This window comes from Rhinolophus ferrumequinum, chromosome 16 (assembly GCF_004115265.2).
Source record: "Rhinolophus ferrumequinum isolate MPI-CBG mRhiFer1 chromosome 16, mRhiFer1_v1.p, whole genome shotgun sequence".
Lineage (NCBI taxonomy): Eukaryota > Metazoa > Chordata > Mammalia > Chiroptera > Rhinolophidae > Rhinolophus > Rhinolophus ferrumequinum.
Genome location: NC_046299.1, coordinates 25,976,031 through 25,996,769, shown reverse-complemented (window position 1 = coordinate 25,996,769; position 20,739 = coordinate 25,976,031). Strand labels below are relative to the sequence as shown.

The 20,739-nt window shown below is 52.7% G+C and overlaps 1 protein-coding gene across 1 annotated transcript in view; it reads right to left on the bottom strand.

The window, feature by feature from the left end:
- CRTAC1 (cartilage acidic protein 1) overlaps nt 1–20,739 on the bottom strand; it is a 132,744-nt gene that overhangs the window by 23,905 nt on the left and 88,100 nt on the right. Inside the window, exons 4-6 of the mRNA XM_033129768.1 lie at nt 15,659–15,795; nt 10,911–11,067; nt 1,992–2,126 (exon numbers count right to left, since the gene is read on the bottom strand). Coding sequence (XP_032985659.1) covers nt 1,992–2,126; nt 10,911–11,067; nt 15,659–15,795 — 429 coding nt within the window. The remainder of the gene's footprint in view (nt 1–1,991; nt 2,127–10,910; nt 11,068–15,658; nt 15,796–20,739) is intronic.

Here is a 20,739-nt window from a genome sequence, read left to right as displayed (position 1 = left end):
CACGGCCCAGGGAGCTCTTGCCAGCTGCAAACGTGGAGATCCTGAGGATAGGAGCCAGGAGAAGGTGGGGGTGCCCCAAGATCCTTGGAGGCTGAGCATCCTCTTGGGGGAGGAAAGGGTCTGAAGGATGTGGGTGGGAGGTGGGGGGAGACAAGGCAGTGAGACCCAGGCTTGAGAAAGAGGGTTTACAAAGGAATGGGGGCAGCCTCCAGCCTCTAGGAATAATGCCCATTAATTCTCTGTAACATTCCCCGGCCCTAATGTTGGTGGCCTTTTGTGTTGGCCCATTTCTCTCCTACCTATGAGGCACCTTGACAAGGAGCTGGTTCCCTTTCACGGGAATAATCGGTGCCAGGCTGCATCTCACAGCAGCATCTGTTTGGGTGATGAATGCCCTCTTGACATGTCTTGTTAAACCCCTGCAATCATTCTGACTTTCAATTACGGGCCTCACACCTTTCCTTGCTCCTCCTGCCTGATACCTTCTCCCACTCTAACTTGTTCGCTCACCTCTGCTTCCATCTCTTTAACACCTTATCAAATCCTCTCGGTTTTCTCCACCACCGCCTTGCCTTCATTCTATGATTTTTCAGCAATGAGAAAATTTGCTGCCAGAGTATACAGCTCTGGGAGGGGAGAGCCGGGTGGGGGGAGGGCAGGCCAGGGCAGCTGCCTCCAACTTTAGTCTTGCCAGGGAAGGAGGAGAGGGAAAGGGACACGCAGGATGGGGAGCTGACTGGCTACATGAGCGTGGGTGGTGGTGGGGTGTTCAAAACGTGAACTTCAAGTAGAGAGCGGGGGGAGGAGGTCCTCGTGTGTCACAGAGAATGGATTGAAGCAGGCTCAGGGATTTGATGTTCCTGCCAGCACTGGCTGGAGCTGGTAGGACCTCTGATCTATGTGTCTAGGTTCCCACTCACCTCTTCTGGAAGTCAGAGCTCGTCCCTAGGCTGCCAAGAAGGAGGTGAAAGCAAACCTTCCGTTCACTGGCAAGGCGGGGGTGGGGGGGGCAGGCCTGGGCGGGGAGAAGTAGTCGAAGGGCAGACTGATTACATCCACAAACTTTTATTGTGTCCATTCTGTCGTTCAGCAAAATTTAGTGGGCGATCACTGCATGTCAAGCATTGTGTCAAGAAGGAGCAGTACAGAGCCCAGTCGTTGGAGACGCAGACAGATTATTACAGCAATGTGAAAGCCTGAGTGAGAGTTATACGTAAGGACAGTGGGGACGCAGATGAGGGAGTGTCAGTCTCTGCCAGGCAGCACAGAGGGAGGCAGGAAAGGCTTCACAGATAACAGTGAGCTGCATGTTGAAGGCTAAATAGAAGTTCTGCAGATAGAGAGGAGGGACAAGGCGCTTCAGGTAGAGAGACTGGCAGGTGTAAAGGCCCTGAGGCAGAGGAGGGATGAGTTCAGAGGGAGGAAGGAGAGCAGAGCTGCAAACCTGGAGCTCTACTTTGTGTGGATTTTATCCTGCTTTTTATAGCTCTTTGTTTCTCCATCAGTGTCCCCTTCTAGAATGTCAGTGCCGTGTGTGGGGGTGGGTAGGGGGGCCCTAACTTTATTCAGGTCAGCATCCGCAGCGTTAGCACCAGCATGGCCCTTGGCAGGGGCTCAATAAATGGTTATTAGATTGAATTGACCACTTAAGATAAATGTGGGGAAGGGACATGGAGAGAAGCAGCTTGGAGGGAAAATTGGTGCCAAGAGACTCAAGCAGGACTCAGAGCAACAGGGGCCAATTCCAGTGGCCGGGAAATTGGATGATGGTTGGGAGTGCCAGGCCCCTTCTCCCCAGCAGCAAACATCTCCTGTGGCCGGAGCCACGGGGGGTGTAGAACTGGAGGTGACAAGCAATGTTTGCCTGTGTCGTGCCGAGGATGACTTGTGCCCCGCTCGCTGAGGCCTGCGGGGTCATGCAGGGGCCGGGGCAGCCCAGAGTCTCCTGCGGGTCTGGGGGGCTGAGGGAACAGGGCAGCGGCCACACTCACCGGCACTGGCAGCAGCGTCCACGAACGTGCCGTCGCCCCGGTTGTGGAAGAGGAAGTTGGGCCCATTCTCATTGTCACAGAAGATATCCGAGGCACTGCTGCTGAGGATGGGGCCCACGCTGACACCCCGGCCCCCTAGAGGAGGACAGTGACCCACAGTGAATGGCAGAGGTCGGGGCTGCCTCTGAGGCCTGAAACCGCTGCAAGGGGGATCCTCAGAAGAGCCTGAGCGAGGGGTGGGGTGGGAATTCTGGCTCTCAGAGGCTTCCCGGAGCCCAGAGACCCTTCCCTGGGTCTGGGCTTGCAGTCCCATAAACCTCCGTGGGCGGCGCCCTCACCGAGGATGAGGCACGTGAGGAGGAAGACTAAATCACTTTGTGCCAAAGGAATGACTCCATGAGCTAAGGGACACACAGGGGGCTGACTTCCAATCATCCCTGAACCCGGCTCCACCCACAACCTTTCGATCAAGTCACAGCTTTCCCTGACACCCCCACCCACACCCCGAGTTACACGGATGCTGGTCAAGACACGGGGTGAGTTCCTATGCTAAGAACCTGTAGGAATAGTTTGCAGCTATAGGGACGAGGAAGCTACTTTGCTTTGTTGGAGGGAGTGAGCAGCCTGCAAGCCCACCGGCCAGTGGGCGGACGGCTTACGGTGTGTCCTTACGAGGAGCCGTTCTGCAGCTACGGAAAGGCCTGCACCGATCCGTGGGTATGGACGTGGAGGAGTGCCCACCACGTATTTGTAAATGAAAAAGCAATTCGTCAAGTAATGGTATTGCGTGAGCTTACTCCTTTCTTTAAAAAAATAGGAAACTACATATTTCTGAACATGTTCCTGCAAGCTTGTTCTTGAGTTTGGGGAAAGTGGGAAAGGCCCACCCTGAGAGGTTAACCCTGGTTAACCCTGGTTAACCCTGGTTAACCCTGGTTGCCGGATGGGGAGTGCTGTGGAGTGAGGAGGAGATGGTAATTGGTAATTTCTGGTGAATGCCTTCATATTGTTTAGCTTGTTGCAACAATAATTGTATCTGTAATTGAAAAGGAAAAAAATCCAATCAAGTGTGTGTATGTGTGTGTATTTATGTGTGTGTGTGTGTACATATATATATATATATATATATATATATATATATATATATATTTTAAAGAAAGAAATCAGCTCTACTTTAGAGTTTGAAGTCTCCAAGATCAAATTTGGGTTATCCATGTCAACAAATCCAATCTTAAGATGTCTTGAACAAACCATGCCAACCAATTGGTTTCAAAGACAGCCCTGACAACCATACCCACCAAACATTGGGACAACCATGCAGCAAACAGCCTGACCAGGTCCAGGACATGGATTCTAGATCCAGCTTGGCTTTTTACAAGACCCTGTGACCTTGGGCAATTTATATTACCCTTTAAACTCAGTTTCCTCATCTGTAAAATGGGGATAGTGTGACCTGCCTTTTCTATTTCAGAGGTTTTGAGAGGATCAAGTGAGGTGAGATATGTGACAGGCCTTTGTGAATCCTACCACCTTGCTTCTCAGGTGCATGGACCTGCTGCAGGGGCATCACCTGGGAGCTTGTTAGAATGCAGAATCTCAGTCCCTACCCAGTCAGAACCTGTATTCTAACAGGATCCCTGGGGTTTTTATGCACAGTAAAGTCTGAAAAGTGCTGCTGTAAAGGGCTATTCAATATAGTAAGAATAGTTAGAGCCCTTAGAAAGAACTAGATTTAAAAAAAAAAGAGATGTCAGGCAGACCCAAGTGATGCTGGACTAGGTCCCCCTGCATGTCTGCCTCTGGGTGGGGTAGGGGTTTCCACAGACTGTGCTAATTTTGGATGGAGGTTCTCTTGGTCTCCTGTCCTCTGAGGGACGCTCCTGGAGGAAATCACTGGGCCTTCCTTACCTGTACGAATGGTGCCTGCCCACCAGGGCCAGTGTTTGGGGACAGGGGACAGTAAGGGACAAATGGCATTACCGCTTTCATGGTGGGGCTCCTCCTTAACACATTCTGAGGCCTTTGTCTCCCGATTCCTCCCAGGTAATCTAAAAAGCTCTCAAGGTGAGCTGAAGCCTTATGAAAGTGGAGCCAAGTCTACAAAGCTCCTGGGGAGTGTCACTCAAGATGTGGCATGTGCTTTTCATTAGGAGAGCCACAAAGGGGGCTGGGAAGCTTTCAGGCGCTTTTCCTAAAGCCAGTGGGGAGGGGTGCTGGGCTACAACCCGGGCACCACTTCTGTTCATTCCAAGAGGAGCTGCTGAGTGGCTGCTGGCAGCTATTCCTGCTCTGGTCCTGCCAAACTCCAGCTCACCATTCCAGGAGCAGGCTTTGGTGAGAAACCCCTGGCTTCCCTTGGGCCCCTGGAAATTCCACGTGGGGCTCCAGAATATGCCACCTTGCAACTCCATTCCTTCCCTGTTTCAGTATCTTCCCATTTCCTCTGCCTCTGGCTCCCAAGCTGTGACACATTCCCTTCATTTTCTACAAAGCAGGTTATTTCCCTTTTGGACAAATTTCTAAATCTTTCTAATTAACTAATTGGGTTGGGTTGAAGCCTTGCACCATTTGTAACCTGTAATTACTAGAAAATTACCATGGTAACCACACTACTAATTAGTGACAATTTATTGTCATGGCAACCAGACCATAACAGAGATGTTACCCACAACTCTTTCTTGGCAAGTTCGCTGCACAGTTGGGGAGCAGGTGAGTTGACAGTTGGGGAGCCGGCCTCTTGGGCACCAGCCCCAGCAGCCTCAGAATGGGGGGCCAAACTGGGATCTGAGGCAGGGGAAGCTGGGAGTCTGCACCCCTTACTGACGCCGCAGGGGAAACTCTACTCCCAGGTCGATCATGTAAGTCCTCTTGAAACCAATAAAATCCATCCATCCTAAGTATAGCCTGACACTCCCACTCCCTGCCTGTCAGACAGAGGTCCCTTATTCAGCAAGTATCATCTCTTCAGCCAGAGACCTTTCCTCCTCCCCCAGCCTTCCCACTCCTGTGTCACACCCCCTTGTCCTGTCCTCCCTTTCTTAAGGTGTAGCACACACCTTAACACGGCTACCCAAGGGGCAGCTAGGGACATCTTTATTTAGCCTTGTAGAGTGATGTCCCAATAGGGAGTCAAACTCCACTTTACATCACTTAATCCTTTTATACTTCAGGCCAGCACATTCTCTTAGGGACAAGCAGTCCCCCAGCTGGGGCTGGAGGGGCAGCACTGGTGGTGGGAAAGCCTGGGGATCAGACCTTGAGCACGCCAGTCACTGGACCTTTCAGGGTGTCTGTTTTCCCACAAGAGAAGGACTGATAATAATAATCGCTCCTTCTCAGGGCTGTCATAACTATTAACTAAGTAAGCTGGTTTTTGGAAGGTACCTCGGAAAATGTCCCGTGCCACGTACTCATTAGCTGGGACTATTTCCCGCCTGCTGGGTGAATAATATCCTTTTTCTTTTCCAGCACTTTCAAGCTTCAAAGGTCTTCTTGTTCTGTTGTTGGGTGTGAATGCCGCTTTCTGCCCACCCCTTTCGAGGGCTTCTTTGCCCGTTGGGCTGGGTGGGAGAAGTGGAGTTACAGGGAAAAATGTCTCCCCATGGCTCCCTCTCCATTCTGCTACATCTCGTACCCCCTCTGAGGATCTGTTCATGGGCTGGAGCCCCATGGGGCATCCTCGCTTACCCTCAAGAACTGCACCCCTAAGCCTCTGAATTCCTGCACTTGGGCAATGCAGACTCAAGTCCAATTTGGGTGCCGGTGATCCATCTCTCAGATCTCACCTGGGACAGTGCATGGGGGTGCAGGGTGGTGGGTGGTGGGGTGAGGAAGGGAAAGAGAGGTTGTGGGGAAAGGGTGCGCTGCGGAACCACTGCAAACTGTGTGCCTGAGGACGGAGGGACGAAGAGGCAGGGGGATTCTCTGTGCTAAGGAAAAGCCTCTAGGTTCTTGCTGGGTCTTTGCAACTTCTCTGGCTGCAGGAAGTTGGGAAGTGTGCTCCCCACGCCTTGGTCTCCCTGTGAAATGGGTGAGGGAATGAGAAGATCTCCAATGCTCCTTCCAGCTCTATGCTTCAGTGCATCCTCCAGCCTGGACCAGGATAAACGTGGTTAGGACTGGATGCCTGGGCCCATCTAGACAGCACCACGGAGGCTCAGGGGAAGCCCGTCAGCCAAGGAACTCGGACCTGTGAGCGTAGCCTGCTGAGACCTGGATAGAAATACGATGCTGGTGACACCAAGGCCTGCAGGCTGCCGAGAACATCCAAGGTATTGGAAAAGTGTGGCAAAGATGTTACAAACTGTAGGAGTGGAGGAATAGACTCTCTCTCTCTGTATGTGTTAGAGAAAGGGGTGCGAGGATAAGGGCAGGGTGGTAACAGGGTCTCTCATCTGAAATTTCCTGCAAGTTCCACACAGACTTCTGAGTGTACGGGTGTAGAGGGTATTAGGCACAGGCATTCCCAGTGCCCCCCCAATCCTCCCTGCTCAACCCTGCAGGACGCTGAGGGGCAGGTGGGCAGGTGGGCAGGGCAGGCTCCAGCTTGTGTCTGCTGAGGGCGGAATTTTCGAACCTCCTGCACTGGGTGGGTGCAGGGTGGGAGTTGCTCCTCACTGCGCCCTGAGGGGACTGGAAGAAGCTGTTTCCGGAGAGAGGGCAGGGAAAGGAGTGGAGGGAATGGCTCCTCTGGCCACCTATTGTTAGTCCTGTGTACCACGTATTGCATACGTTTCATCTCACCTCACCATCTTCTAGGTGAGGAAACTGAGGCTCAGGGAGGAGCTACTGCAGCTAGTAGTCAGCAATAGATCATAGTTCAAACCCAAGTCTGAGTGCCCCCAGAGCCCGGGCTATCCCCACAGTGAGCTCACAAACATTTCTCCTTAAGTCCCTCTTGGCAGAGGAGCTATCTGTACTCCTGGCCTGTAGTGGTGAGCCACAGGCTGGACCTTTCTGTAAAATCTCTTATTTCAGCTAAAGAAAATGTGTACCAAGGTTGCATGTGTACTGTCTAAGGTATCTGTCTTTGTTCTGAAAGAAAAATGATGCCTCTTCTTGTCAATCATCTATGCATCTGATACCCTCTGTATCTTGGGGGTTTGGGTCCCCATGGCAGGGGTCCTGGGCCTGGCTGAGGAGCCTGCCACTCCAGCTTTGCCTGGCCCTGGCTGTCAGATCTTGGCCACATTCCCGCTGCAAGGCCAGAGCCTGCCTGGGAAGCTGGGAGGTTCTGTGGCCCCCGCTCTGCTGCCCCGGTCACCTCTCCGGAGCTGGCTGGTGGGGATCTGCCAGAAGGCCTCAGCTGGGCCGTAGGCATCTCCGTCTCCTCCAATAATGACTTCCTATAAATCAGATCTGCCCTCTGCTTTGTTCTGCACTGCTCCCAGCCAACAGCGAAACTCCCCACCCAATATCATAAATCTACCTTCATTTTCTTTCCAAATTTCTTTTAAGGCTTCTTTAATCACCACCTTGCAGCCCACACAGATGCTCCCTCAAAGGGTGAGGCCAAAATGCAGAAGTCCTGGGGAGGGGTGGAGGCTAGGGAAGGCAGGTCAGAGAGAAGGGAAGAGAGATGGACCCCAGTGAAGACAGGGATGAGGAGGCCCATGTTTGTGCCCAGGGCTAGAGGACAGGCTGGGCGACACGTGGAGAATGCCTCTATGGCAGGAGCTGGACCTGCTGCTTTGTGCCTCCCTCTGTCCCCAGCATGGCATTCCCTACACCCAGGAGATACCCAGAAGAAGGCCTGGCATTACTGTCAAGGGAGGGGGTGTTGTTATTTGCTACACTTGGGGGACACAGCCCATATGCCAGGCCCTGTGCCAAGCATGTCCCATGTTTACCTCCTTTCATTCTCACAACACCCCCATTTTGCAGGTGAGAAAACTGAGGCCCAGAGAGGTTAATAAATTGTCTACCGGGACATGGTGGAAGCAGGCTCTGCACCCGGCATTCTCGATCCAGATGCTGTCCTCTTAGCCACTGTTAAATGACTAGTTCAAGGTGCTCAGAGAGGCTGAGGGATGTGCCCAAGGTCACTTGGGCCCCAGAGGCAGTGCAGGCCTCTTGGTCCCCACCTTCCCCCTCCTTGGGTTCCATGCCAGGCCCTCTGCCATGGGGAGAACTAGTTCTCAGGATTCCCATGCAGGGCAGTTCCCTGCAGCATCCAAGCTCCAAGAGGCTGAGGGCAGCTGGGAAGTCAGGGCTTGGGATTCTCATGGAACCAGAATTCACGGGAAGTGGTCTTCACTCAGCTCAACTCAGCACCAGCAGGTCTGTCTCTAAGCTTCCCTCCAGGGGCCCTCTAATCCCCCGAGAAGGCACACTGGCCGCTAGATGGCACTGTGACCCAGCAGAGCGGCAGCCGCCCGCCAAATCGGGTCTGGAGAAGGGGCCTCCCCTCCCCCTCCAGGACAGCTGGTGCCAGCAGCGCCACCTCCAGGGCCTACCAAAGGGGTTGACGGGCCTCCTCCAGCTGCCCTGAGTTACCCCAGACCAGGTAGCTGCTTCAGCCACAAAAATTGGGGACTGCAATGAAAGTCTGGGTGCCAGTTCCCGGGGCTGCGTTCCTGGTGGGCGTGGGGCTTTCTTCCTTCACCAGCCCTTCCTGTCTTGCAGTTTGGAACAGGATGCTCAAGCTGGAGGTCATCAGAAAGTTCAGCTGGTTGTGGCAGTTTAGACATCAGGGGACAGGGCTCTAAGTGCTAGTTTCTCTACACCTTCCTGTGTGACCTTGGGCAAGTCCCTTCTATCTCTGGATCTCTGTTTGTTCTTCTGTAAAATGGGAAGTTCTCTGAGGTCGGTCCAGCAGATGGGTGTTGTGTGGCTTGGTTCTGGGGAACTTCGGCTCCCTGACTGCACATCGGGCCATGGCTTCCTTCCCTCCCAGCTGCTCAGGGCCCTGCTCCTCAATGCCTGCTTCTTCTCCCCTTCCCAGGCCCCGTGGCACAGGCCTGGAGCTGAGCACTGGCGATGTGCCAGACCCTCAGCAATCAGGCCGGCTCCAGTGGGGTCCTTAGACTTGGGGACCATTCCTGGGGCTCAGAGGGGGTGCTCTGGGCTGGTTTTCCAGCCAGGTGTCCATATGTCATTAATGGAGTGACAATGGGGGCTGCAGAGTAGAGCTGGGGGTCTTGGCGGGCTAGGGCAGGCAGGCAGACATAACAGTATCTTGGTGGGCCAAATAGGTTCTTGTCCGCCAAATGGCTTTTGGAAGTCTGCAAAGCTGCTCTAACATGTCCTCTGGGCACGCCAGCTGCCCCAGCCTGCCTGTGTGCTCCACAAGCTGCTGTCCCTTCCTTGAGCTGCCCCGTCCTTTCAGCACAGCCCGGCCCAGTTGGCTGATGCCCCCATCCGTGTCCGTGATCCTCAGCTGTCTCCTCTCGGTCCCCTCCTTCCCCTCCTTGGTTCCTGCCAGCCCCTCTGCCAGCCCAGCCAGCGTGAACAATGTCCCCTTCATGCTCAAACTCAGCTACAACTGTCTGAATTCTATTCTGTGTATAACCCTCTCTCCCAGACCTTCCTTCCCTTCTATCTCATCATTTTCAAGTGCTACATCTCCCCAGCCCACCCTCCTCCTCCTGCAGATCAACGCACTTAATTGCCAAGCTAGCCCAGTGCACAGAACTGGGACCTATTCAGAAAAACTGGCTGTACAAATGTAGGCTGAAGCTCCTGCATGTTTATTCTTTTTCCCAGGAAAACATATTAATAGTTTATTACTGACACTCAGCCTTTCTGCGGTACATTCACATGAGGAGCTCTGGAGTGCTTGGATGGGCTTGAGCTGTGCACACTATTTTATTGTCTAGTCATATGTTCCCACAAACTTCGTCAGACAGGCCAACATCAATCTCTCCCTTTCATGGAGGTGGAAAGTTGGCTAGAAAAGGCATCGTCAACTCAAGGGAGGCTGTGACAGCCCTCTCGGGGTAGGACGTTGAGATTATGCCACCAGCCAGGTGTCTGGAAGCAGAGGGATGGCCCTCTCAAGTATTTTCCCAGCCCCAGGACTTGGATTCAGGCAATCTGCCCCTTTGGAAGTCTACAGTGCAAACTGGGATGGATATATCAGGAAGGTCAGTCAACGAGAGAATGTCTACGTCCGGAGGGTGGATTCGGTGTAAGTGAGGTTGAAGTTCATGTGGGATGTTGTTGTGCACTGCTCTGGCTTCCTGATTTTTGGCACTCAGAACAGGAACTGGATTGCTCTGCCATCAGCAGTCTATTGGCAGATTACCCGAGTTTAGGCAGCAGCCGTGCTGGAATTAGAAAAACAGCCTTCCCTAGAAAGATCTCCCTGTCAGAGACTCTGACAATAGGTCCTCCATCCAGAAAGACGCGGGGGGAGCCTGCCTTCAAAAAAAGTGCCGGAGAGGTTTTGGAACAAGAACACAATTCTTTGAGCTCAGTTATCCGAGACGGGACCCAGTTGAAGCTTAGGGGACCCAGGAATTTAGCTAGCACTCAATTCCTGGCCACTTATGTGTGAGTTAAATAATTTCATCTGCTGTTTGGCACTAAAGGATGTTTTAAATCTTGGCCTTTATGACTTGTCAGTTTTCTCCTACAGAACCTGTTCAACCATCATTTGGGTCACCGCAGGGAATGGGGCAAGAGGTTCCCATTCCACGGAGAGGATATTACGATATTCGTACCCCGTGTCCGATGTCCCCCACGGGGCTCCCCAAAACCCACACTTGCCAGTTATCTCATCAACCCTTGCAGAGGGAGTATTGGAGGAAACTTCAGTTGTCAGTGGGATGGAATAAAGCCTTCATCCTCCCTCCTCAGGAACACAAACCCATCCTCCCCTGTGGTCTTGGATGAACTAGACTCAGCCTTGTGGGGCCTGGCTCCCAGGCCCAGCCCCCAGCCCCTCCAGCTCCCAGACTTCCATGTCACGCTGCATACCTGTGTACTTGCTGACCCCAGCTTCAGCAGCCACGTCTCTGAGTGCCAGAATGCCCTGGGAGGGGTCACTGGCCTCAGGGTCCATTTCAATGAGGGCATCGGGGCCCACGTTACCATAGGCATAATTGGCGATGTAGATAGAGTAGCGTCCAGAGCCCTGAGGAGGAAGGGAATGAGGGTGGGTGAGCAGACCCATCTGGGCTCGTCGAGGTCTTTCTCCCAGAAAGCGGCTCTCCCCCTCCTCTCGAAGGACCACAGCTCTGTCATGGGTTCTTTCCCCGGGTCTGGTGTGCACGGCCTTGCGGGCTACGCACGGCACAACTCCAGAAGTGCTTTTCACAGAGGCTACAAAGTGCACGACACCCCTTGGAGTCCCACAACAAAGCCACCCTCCTTCTCTTTCTCTCCTGTTCCAGAAGAACACATCCCTCCCTCTCCCTCACAACCACCTTTTTATAGACAATTTTCTAATGTGCCTCCCTCCAGCTGAGCTCTCTCCAGCTGCCAGCCAGGGTAGCTGCTCAATAAATATTTGCTGATTGATTGATCCACCAGTTCCCATTATTCTCAGTCTCTCTCTCTCTCTCCCATTCAAGCTCACTTCAGCCAAGATGACAAGCAAATTCCTGAGCCATCTCCCTCCTTCCTCCCCACCTTAGGCTTCTTCATTCCTTTATTTTGGTAGCAGGAGAGGCTCAGATATGCAGGGTTCCTCCTTCCCTCTTCTATTCCTTTGTTTTCTCCACATTATCAGAAAGAAATATTACACTGCTTCTGCCTTTATAAAACTGTCTCAAATATTTTTTTTTTCTTAGCATCCGGGAGAAACAGTGGGCAACATCTCCTTGTTGTGGTTCTCTGCCTCTGTGGTCTGAAACACTACTGATGAAAGATTCTTTTCTGCCTGTCATGATAATGGTGTTATTTCTTCAATGGATGCCTCCTTTCCCCCAAGAGATCTACACAGTTCCTGAATCAGTTTTCTAGCTTTCTTTCACCCTTCTCATCATTTCCCTCCAATTAATCAGAGTGGATATTTCGTGAGCTCTAACTATGTGCAAGTTGCTCTGGTATAAATGTACTTAAGACAAAAATCTTCATTCTTACATTGCTTATAGTCGAGTGTAAAGGCAAGCCATAAACACAAAACATTGCTCAGAGAAATAGTTGAGTTCAGGACAATAAGAGTATCCTCTGTAACCCCCTTTTGCTTTCAACCCTCTTGCTTGCTTCTGTTTCTTACCCGGTGGCCCCATTGGCAGAACCCTGTTCCAATTTACTGGTCACTGACTTTATTCCTTTTGGGGGACCATTTTCTTCGGGGAAGCTGGTTAAGAGCCATTTGGGTCTGTCTGGTGGGTGAGGCCAGTGAAGAACCTCAGGGTGTCCTGGGAGATGCAGACATGTCCGCAATCATACAATTATATGTACGATTGACAGAGTACGTACTGGATTTCCGGGGTGCACGGGAGAGGGGCTCCTATCACAGAAGAAGGGCACCTAGCCATGGGAAGTTCAGAAAAGGTTTTTTAAGAGGAGTCTCAGCCAGGTGAAATGGAGGGGAAAGAACCTTCCAGGCAGAGATGAGACAGAGAATGATGTATCTAGGGAAAGCACAAACAGCTCGTTCAATGTTGCTGGAATGTAAAATGCAAGAGAACTTTGAAAGGTTCTGCCCAACACAGGAGTTCGGCACACGTGTGTGGAATGATTGAATGAAGAGTGAATGAATGGGGCCAAAGGGGACAGTGAGCCATCACTGTAACTGTGCCTGACCCTACCAGCTGTCAGCAATCTCCCCAACAAATAGGCAGTCAAAGCCTAACTAAACTGAAATGCACTCTGCTAGAAATTAGGATAGTTATAAAATTCACTTATACCTCGTTCCTTGCTTCCATGTATCGGGGCGAATAAGTTGACTAACAGAGGTGTGTGACAGTTGTAGAAGACCGCAGAAATTCACATATGAACTCAACCACAGTAATTCTGGGAGGGAGAGATGATTCCAGGAGAAGGAAAATGCTTCTCCAGCGTGGGGTCCAGCAAAGTGGGGCCCACCATTTAGCCTACCATGTGGAGGACTAGCTATATAAAATGCAGATGTGGGGTCCCATCCCCAGTGTTTCTTTCTGATTCAGGAGGTCTGGAGTGGGCCCTGAGGATTCGCATTTCCAGCAGGTTCCTAGGTGAAGTTGAGGCTGTTGGTCCAGGACCCACACTGAGAACCACTGGTCGGGGGCCTAGTCCAGGCTCTGCCCCTAACTGGAGCCTTGTCCTCGGGCGAGTTCCTCACCCCCTTCAATCCCTTCAATTGCATGGCCTCCCGTGTGAAATGGGCATCATATTCCCCTTGCTTCCTGGCAGGGTTGTTGAGAAGATGAAATGAGACAATGCCTGTGAAAGGTCTTTGAAAGATAAAAATGCTATATAAACATGAGGCATAATCATTATTGATCAGGGGACGCTTCTTGTAAGAGATTGGCTTTGAGTTGGATCCAGAAAGGTGAGTGAGTGATGAGGCAGCTGAAGATGAAGGGCAGGCAGTGGTCCAGGTTTGGGGCAGAGAACAAATGAGGGCTGGAAAGGGAGAGGGGGAGGACGGCAGGTGTTAGGGGCTGAGATATTTATTGGGTGTGATGGTCCTCAAACGTGAACCTGCATCAGTTATCTGTAGGGCTAGTTGAAACCCAAATTGCTGGCCCCCACCCCCAGGGGTTCTGATTGGGTAGGTCTGGAGGGTGGAATGGAGTGGAGCCTGAGAATTTGCATTTCTAACAAAGCCGGTTGTGGACCACCACACTTTGAGAACCACTGATCAGGTAGGCTAAAACTCCCCAGGCAGGGGCAGTAGGGCTGAGGAAGGAGCAGGGTGAACCCTGGAGAAACACTTGTGGTTAGAAATTTGTGTCTGACAGGTTCACCCAGAGGCATGGGTAGCAGAGGGCTAAAAAGATATCTGATTCGTTTTCAGCAGGCAGGGTTCAGTTCTTGGCTTTGCCTGCCACTGACTATGCGACCAACATCAAATTGCTTAATTGCTCCAAGGCTTAGTTTCCATGTCTGTAAAATGGGGAGCATGAGAGCATCTTCCTCGTAGGCGTATTAAGAGGATTCAGTGAGATGATGCATGCAAACCACTTTAATTAGGGTTAGCTACTCTGGTTGTTCTTGTGTTTTCCTACGTCGTGCTGCATTCCTAGCTCTCAACTCCCAGACTGGCCTTGATCTCTCCCTGCGCTCCTCTTCCCCAGTTCTTAGGCCCCAGCGACTGCCAAGGTGGTAGCCCACCAGAAAGCAACCCCTCTGCTGGTGGCAGACGACTGAGTCTGGGACTGAGCGAGCCGCTGTGCTGTGTGCCGATGCCGCTTTTTTTCTTTTTCTTTTTTGCATTTCATTTCACATGGTGTCTTTGTCCTGTGGTTAAACCCGTGGGTGTGCAGATGACCTTGTTAGGACAGAGAGTGCATCTCTCTGTGATTAACCTCCAGGCCCTCCCACCAGCTCTGAGAAGGTTCCCACCTTAGCTGAGGGTGGGAAGCCTTGGTCCTGAATGTCTGAGACAGGAAGCCAGGAGGAGGCCGGGGAGAGGCCCCCAGCAGTGGCCAGGCCTGGCACCTCTTAGATTCTCCCCACTTTCCAGGGCTGCTCACAGAGCTGCCTCCCCCCTCCCTCCCACCAGGCAGGAGTCCAGGTGGCACAGATTCAGGTCAAGGCTAAATGTGGCTTCACAGCCCAGCTTGGCTTCTCAGTACCAGCTTGTTAAGAAATAAATATTTATACCTGGCACCTGCCTTCTCCCAAGGCCCAGAGGCCCCTGCTATGAAGGTTCACGCTGAACCCCCAATCCCCTCGGTGCCATCCCAATCCATAAATGAGCCGGCTCCCGTGCCCCTGCCCCTAGAATGGGGGCCAGAGACACTCCTGTGAAAGCTGGACAGCAGCTGGGTCCCTGATTTAGTGATGACTGTTTTGTAAAGCCAAGGAGGGGGCGGCAGGGGAGCAGGTGACAGGAGGATAAATCACCTCCACAGCCAGCCTCGGGCTCTGGCTGGGGCTGCCAAGATGAAACCTGGGGCGGGGCCGCCCCGCAGGGCAGATGGCTGCAGCTGCTCCTTCTCTTCCTCCCCATTTGGCTTTTCTTCTCCACCCACTTCCCCACCCTTCTTGTAGGGTGGACAGCAGGGCAGGGGAGCATTGATGGAGCTGCTGATTAACTAAAGTACTTTAACATTCAGGTAACCCCCCCACCCCCCCCAGGAGCCCCTTTGTCGTGCCTTCATTTATTCCATAAATATTTACAGGGGTTACCTGGCACATAGCGGACACTTAGAAATATTAGTTGAATAAATGGTTCATTCACAAGGTTTAGAGCTAGAAGATTCTGATTCATGTCCTAGCGACACCACCCACCCATGTAGGTCCTTAGGCAAGACACTGGGCCTCAGTGCCTCCTGTATCCAGTGGACACAATGATGGCAGCACCTGGCCAGTTTCCTCATTAGTTACTGGGAGGGCCTCAGGGGAGAAAGGATGTGAAAGTATATTGTAACTCATCCTGCAAGTCTTGGTTGTTAGTATTCAGCACCTACTATGTGCAAGACACTGTGGGAGCGGCCAAGATGGTGCAGCCTTGGGCTTTGCCCTCGCGAGCCACACTCTGTCTGGAGACATATGCTTGTTGGCTCCCCTCTGGCTCTCACATCGCTGAGTGACCCCCACTTTGCCCCTCCATGCACCCCTGAACTCACCGTCCTGTCCACACAGGCCACAGAGCGCCCGGCAAAGAGGCTGGCCACGCCACGGGCCACGTTCACCTCATCGTTCAGGATGTCTTCCCACCGGCTATTGCGGAACTTGAACAACTTGTCCGTGTACGTGGCCACCCCTGGAGAGAGGAGGAAAGGGAGGCTGGCGGATGGTGGACCAGGGTGCAGGTATGTCTCAGGGCACCTGCCACAGGTGATTGGGGCCGCAGGTAGATGGGACATCTCTCTGCTCAAGGTGAGCACTCCTTGTAGTACTCGCTCAAGCAGGCAAGACTTCTCTGTTTGGGGGGGGCACTCAGTTATTTTCAGTTGAGAGAAGAGACTCTGAGGCTTATGCAAATGGTCATCCCGGGCCTCAGAAACTATGGAAGAAGCGTTACTGCTTCTGTGTGTCTGAGATGACCCATAACAGCTGGATTTCACATTCTTTACTGTGCTCCTACAACGTCATCAGGGACATCCTGGGATTGGCAATACTTTGGCACCCAGAGTCAACCCAGAATGTCTGCCTCTCCAGTAGCTGCACCCGACATTCTCTGCTGGAGTGCAGTACCTGATTTAAGGCCTTGGAAGAAGCTGCATGGGTCTCTCAGGCCTGAGTGAGGAAAGGGGCTGGAAGTTGAGCTCTGACAGGTCTGTCACGTCCACCCCCAAGGGATCAGGTGGCACTAGTGTCAGAGCTCAGGCAGACCTGGGCGGTCCCTGCTCCCAGGTATGGGGAGCCCTAGAGAGTAGTGGTCTCCACTTCTTTGATATAATGACTCTGTGAGATAGGATGAAGGCTGAGGCTCAGGGAGTCTGTACCACATAACATGTCCTATGTAACTGCAGGAGACCTCGGCTTCCTGAAGCTCACTCATGGCCAAGCAGCTTTGTTCTGGGGACATGGGGCAGAACTTCGTGGTGGAGCTCAGGCCCTTCTGAGACCACTAAGGCAGAGCTCTCCCCTCTGCCCTCACTCTTAGCTGATTTCTTGTCAATGTGAGACCAGAACATTCATATTTTAGGAGAGATCACGTTCTGTCCTCAAGGACTCGCACAGGAAACATAGGAGAGGAACAGCTGACGGAGTCAGGGAAGGTGAGCTTGGGGAAGAATGGACTTGGGGACAGAGCCCCTGGACTTCACTGTCTCGCAGGCCCAGGGGACAGGCAATGGGCTTAGCCTGAAGGAGTGGCGCTGTGGTTTAGACCTCTGGGGTTAGAGGACACGAGCCTGAGGCTCAGTCTGGGTTCCACCCGGATTCAACTTTCAGGTTCTAGTTGTGACTTTGGGCACGTTGCTTAGCACCTCTGAGCCTCAATGTTCTTTGTGTAAATGGGGAGGACGATAACGACCACAGTCAGGTTCACCATGAGGGATACATGAGATGGTGCTCATGAAAGGCACAGCGCCCGCTGTGTTAAAGTGTTAGCTATTATCATCATTCCCATCTGGGTATAATTATTCCCATTTCACAGATGAGATGCGCTTATGGTCCTTCAGGGACACCAGCTCTGCACTGCAGGGGTTTGGTGCGAGTCAGTGTGGGAATGAATGAATGAATGAATGAGAATGAGTGAGTGAGTGAGAATGGGTGAATGTGTGAAAGCGAGTGTCTAAGAATGAGGAAGTGTGTGAGAGTGTGAGTGCATGAGAGTGTATGAGTGTGAGCGTGTGTAGGTGACGGCAGTGTGTAACAGATCCCTCCGGTGGCTCTGCCCAGGAGAGGACACAAGGGTTTGCTCTCTGGCCTCACATGACAACCTCCGAAGACCACAGGGACCCATGGGGGCTGGTGCATCGTCTGTGGGGTCTGGAGTTGGTGTCAGGGATGCTCGCCAGACACCAGGGAGCTGGCACTGGAGCAGAGCCATCCTGCCCTGCCTGACCCTCCCGGAGGCACAGAGGCCCTGTCCAGGGGAAGGAAAGGGTCCTTCCTGAGCAGAGCAGGAAATAGATCCAGGAGACTGGCCGGTATTTGTGCAGGTGGAGGCTCGGGCTGAGCAGCCACAGCTGGGGTCTGCACAGGGTCACTATTGCTTGGGAGGGATGCCCACCAGGGCAACTAAGGAGCTGGTTCCAGACGAGCACGGGCGCTGCTCTGACTCTGGCAGCTCAGGGGCCTGGGCCGGTTTCTTATTCTCTTAGGCCTTGGTTTTCTCGTGGGACAGTCGGGGGTAGCAGCTGTGCCTCCTCCCTCGCAGTGTCGCTGTGGGAATTACAGAGGAAATCACACTGGAGCCTGGCCCCAGGTCAGACAGCCTGAATTACACCCCGCAGCTCCACAAGCTGGTAGCTACAGCCCCTCGTCGTAATCCCTGGGGACCAGATGCATTTAGAAATTTAGATTTTTCTTTCACGGTTCAGAAAGGTAGTGCAGTGCACACACCATTTATTACATAACACCCCCAGCAGAGACTGGGGTGGCACCCTGTAATTAAACACATTAATATTTCTGCAGTGAAATATATGAATATTCACACTAAGTGGACAAGTAAAGCCTATAAATAGCTCACGTCACCTCAGGACAGGTTTTGCTATCAATTCATTTTCCCACAAACTTACAAAAAGCACTTGAGGCTTTCAGAGCGTTTTGGATTTCAGGACCGTGGAAAGGGACTGTGGACCCAGACTGCCATCCTCACGGCTGTACCCGAGGCAGTGGCAGCCTGGGTATCGCTTCCTGAGGCCGAGGGGGGTCTCCAAATAGCCCTGCCGGCTTCCAGGTCTCTCGCCTTTACCAATAGACCCTTGCCCTTCTCTGTCAAATCAGGGCCCCTTTAGACTGTCCTTCCAGCTAGTCTAGGCCTCTCTGAAATACCAGGGTTCAACTCCACCAAAGCCTGGCCAGGTGAGAGAGCAGCTGCCGGCAGCGGGGGCTCAGCAGAAGCAGAGCTCTGACGGGCACTTCCGCATTCAGTGGGAGAAATTGCTCAGACTGCCGTCAGGTCGGCAAGAGGAGGAAACAGGCCCAGGCTGACTCTATCCCCCCGTTTGTCTCATCACCTTCAATCTCTCCTGCCCACTCAAGACAACATTTCCCAAAGGGTGGTTTGTGGAACCCTGGTATCTGTGAGCTGCCTGGAGAAAAGACTTCATGGTCATTGGACTTTAGGAAACACGTCACCTCCCATCCCCCTCTTGGAGTTTCACAAGGGACATCAGTCGATTAAAACTTTGAAAAGTCCTGCAATAAATTACCTGCTTAATTTTATTTAATCCAGCTTTTCCCAAGCGAACTTGGCCACAGAACCCCCGTTGGCAGCTCACCTATTAGCATCCCGTGGAATGAGTGCTGTTCTTAGCAAATTGCTGTCCTAGGGTGGTGATGTCTGGCCAGGCTCTGGGTTTGGTGGCCAGAGGGCTGAGGGTGTTCAGTGATGTTAGCCTCTCCCCTTGTTCCAGCCTCCCCGGCTTCCGCGCTGACCGAGGGCGCCCAGAAGAATAAACTAATTAAGGTAAAATGTGCAGCAGCGATGCGGAGCCTTGTAGATCATAAATGGGAACGGCAAAATCAATGGCAGCCCTTCTGCAGGCAGAGGCCCGAGGCCTGGGCGACAGGAGGGATGGGAGCCCGTGATTTAGGAAGAGCAAATGCTCTGGCCGCTGCAACCTGGGTAATTAGGTGTGTCAGGAAGACAGATAAACAGCGAGCTGTGTGGGTCGATGGCACTGGCAATAAACATCCCGCTCTGGCCCCCGGCCCATGTTAGCACCTAGTCCTGCCTCTGGCTCCTTGTAGCTGCACTCTGCCCTGGGGCACCTCACCAAGAGGGGGTGGAGGGCAGCTGCTCAGGAGAGGACAGGCTGCTGTTTGCGGGAGGGATACGCTGGCAGGGCAGAGGCCTGGGAGGAATAGGAGGGTGTTCAAGGGCAGGGCAGGGGGCGCTGGAGGTCATAGCCCCCGAGAGAGGCACGTCTAGGGACTCCCATTCCCACCTTGACTTTGGCATCTTGGCATTACAAGTCTTAAAGTCCTCATAGTCCAGTGGAACTGCCAGGGAAGGCCCAGTGGGTGAGGCTCAGGTGCCCGCCAGGCACTGCCGGGTGCCAGATGCCGTGGGGGGGGCCACAGGGACATAGGAGTCTTGATCCCTCACTCAGGGCACTTACTGTCCATTTGATAGCACGGGAAATAGGCAGAGGAGATGCCATAGGAGTGGAGTGAAACGAATACTACTTACCATTTCTACAGCACTTTCTATGTGCCAGGCACTGCACGTGTATCCACTCGTTAACCCTCGCCACCACCCCACAAGATGGGCACTATTTTCATGCCCAATTTCAGATTGAAGGACCTCAGGCCCAACAGACGAGGGAACTTGCCTAAGATCCCACAGCTAGCAGAGCCCCTTAGGGCAGGACAGGACAGCACATCCCAGAGCTGCTGTGAACTCAGGATGGAAGAGGCCACAGTGATCAGGGAGGGCTTCATGAGGGAGGAGGCACCTGAATGGGGACGTGAAGGGTCAGAGTAACAACAGCAATGACTGTTTTACAGAGCACTTAGTATGGCCAGGCTTTCTATGAAGCATTCCCTTTTACACCATCATGTTGACTAAACCCCACAGCCACCCTGAGAGATGGTGTAACCTCATTTTACAGATGGAGAAATTGAGCAGAGCAGTTAAGTTAATTGCCCAAGGTCACAGAGCTAGTAAATGGTGGAGAACGATTCAAACCCAGGACTTTCTGATTCCAAAGCCTGTGCTTCTGAGCCTTGCACTCTTCGACTTAGCCAGGCAGAGAGGAGGATTTGGTATTCTTGGCAGGCAGGGGCATAGACAAAGGCACAGAGGGGCACTGAGTTTGCCTAAAGAGGAGGGTTTGTACAGATGCAGCAGCAGAAACCCACTACTTCCAGGACTGAGGGCAGAGGGGTCACTGGTGGTGTCTGATCTGGGGAAGACATTGTTTCCAGAAGATTACCCTGGCAGTGGAGTGAAGGGTAAGCTAGCAAGGGAGAAAATAAAGTGGGGTGGCCACTTTTGTAGTAGCTCATGCTTGGTCCACGGTGCCAACCATGGGAGTGGGGCGGAAGTGCTGGGTGCAGGCAGGGCAGGAGGGACTGGCAGGGAGTG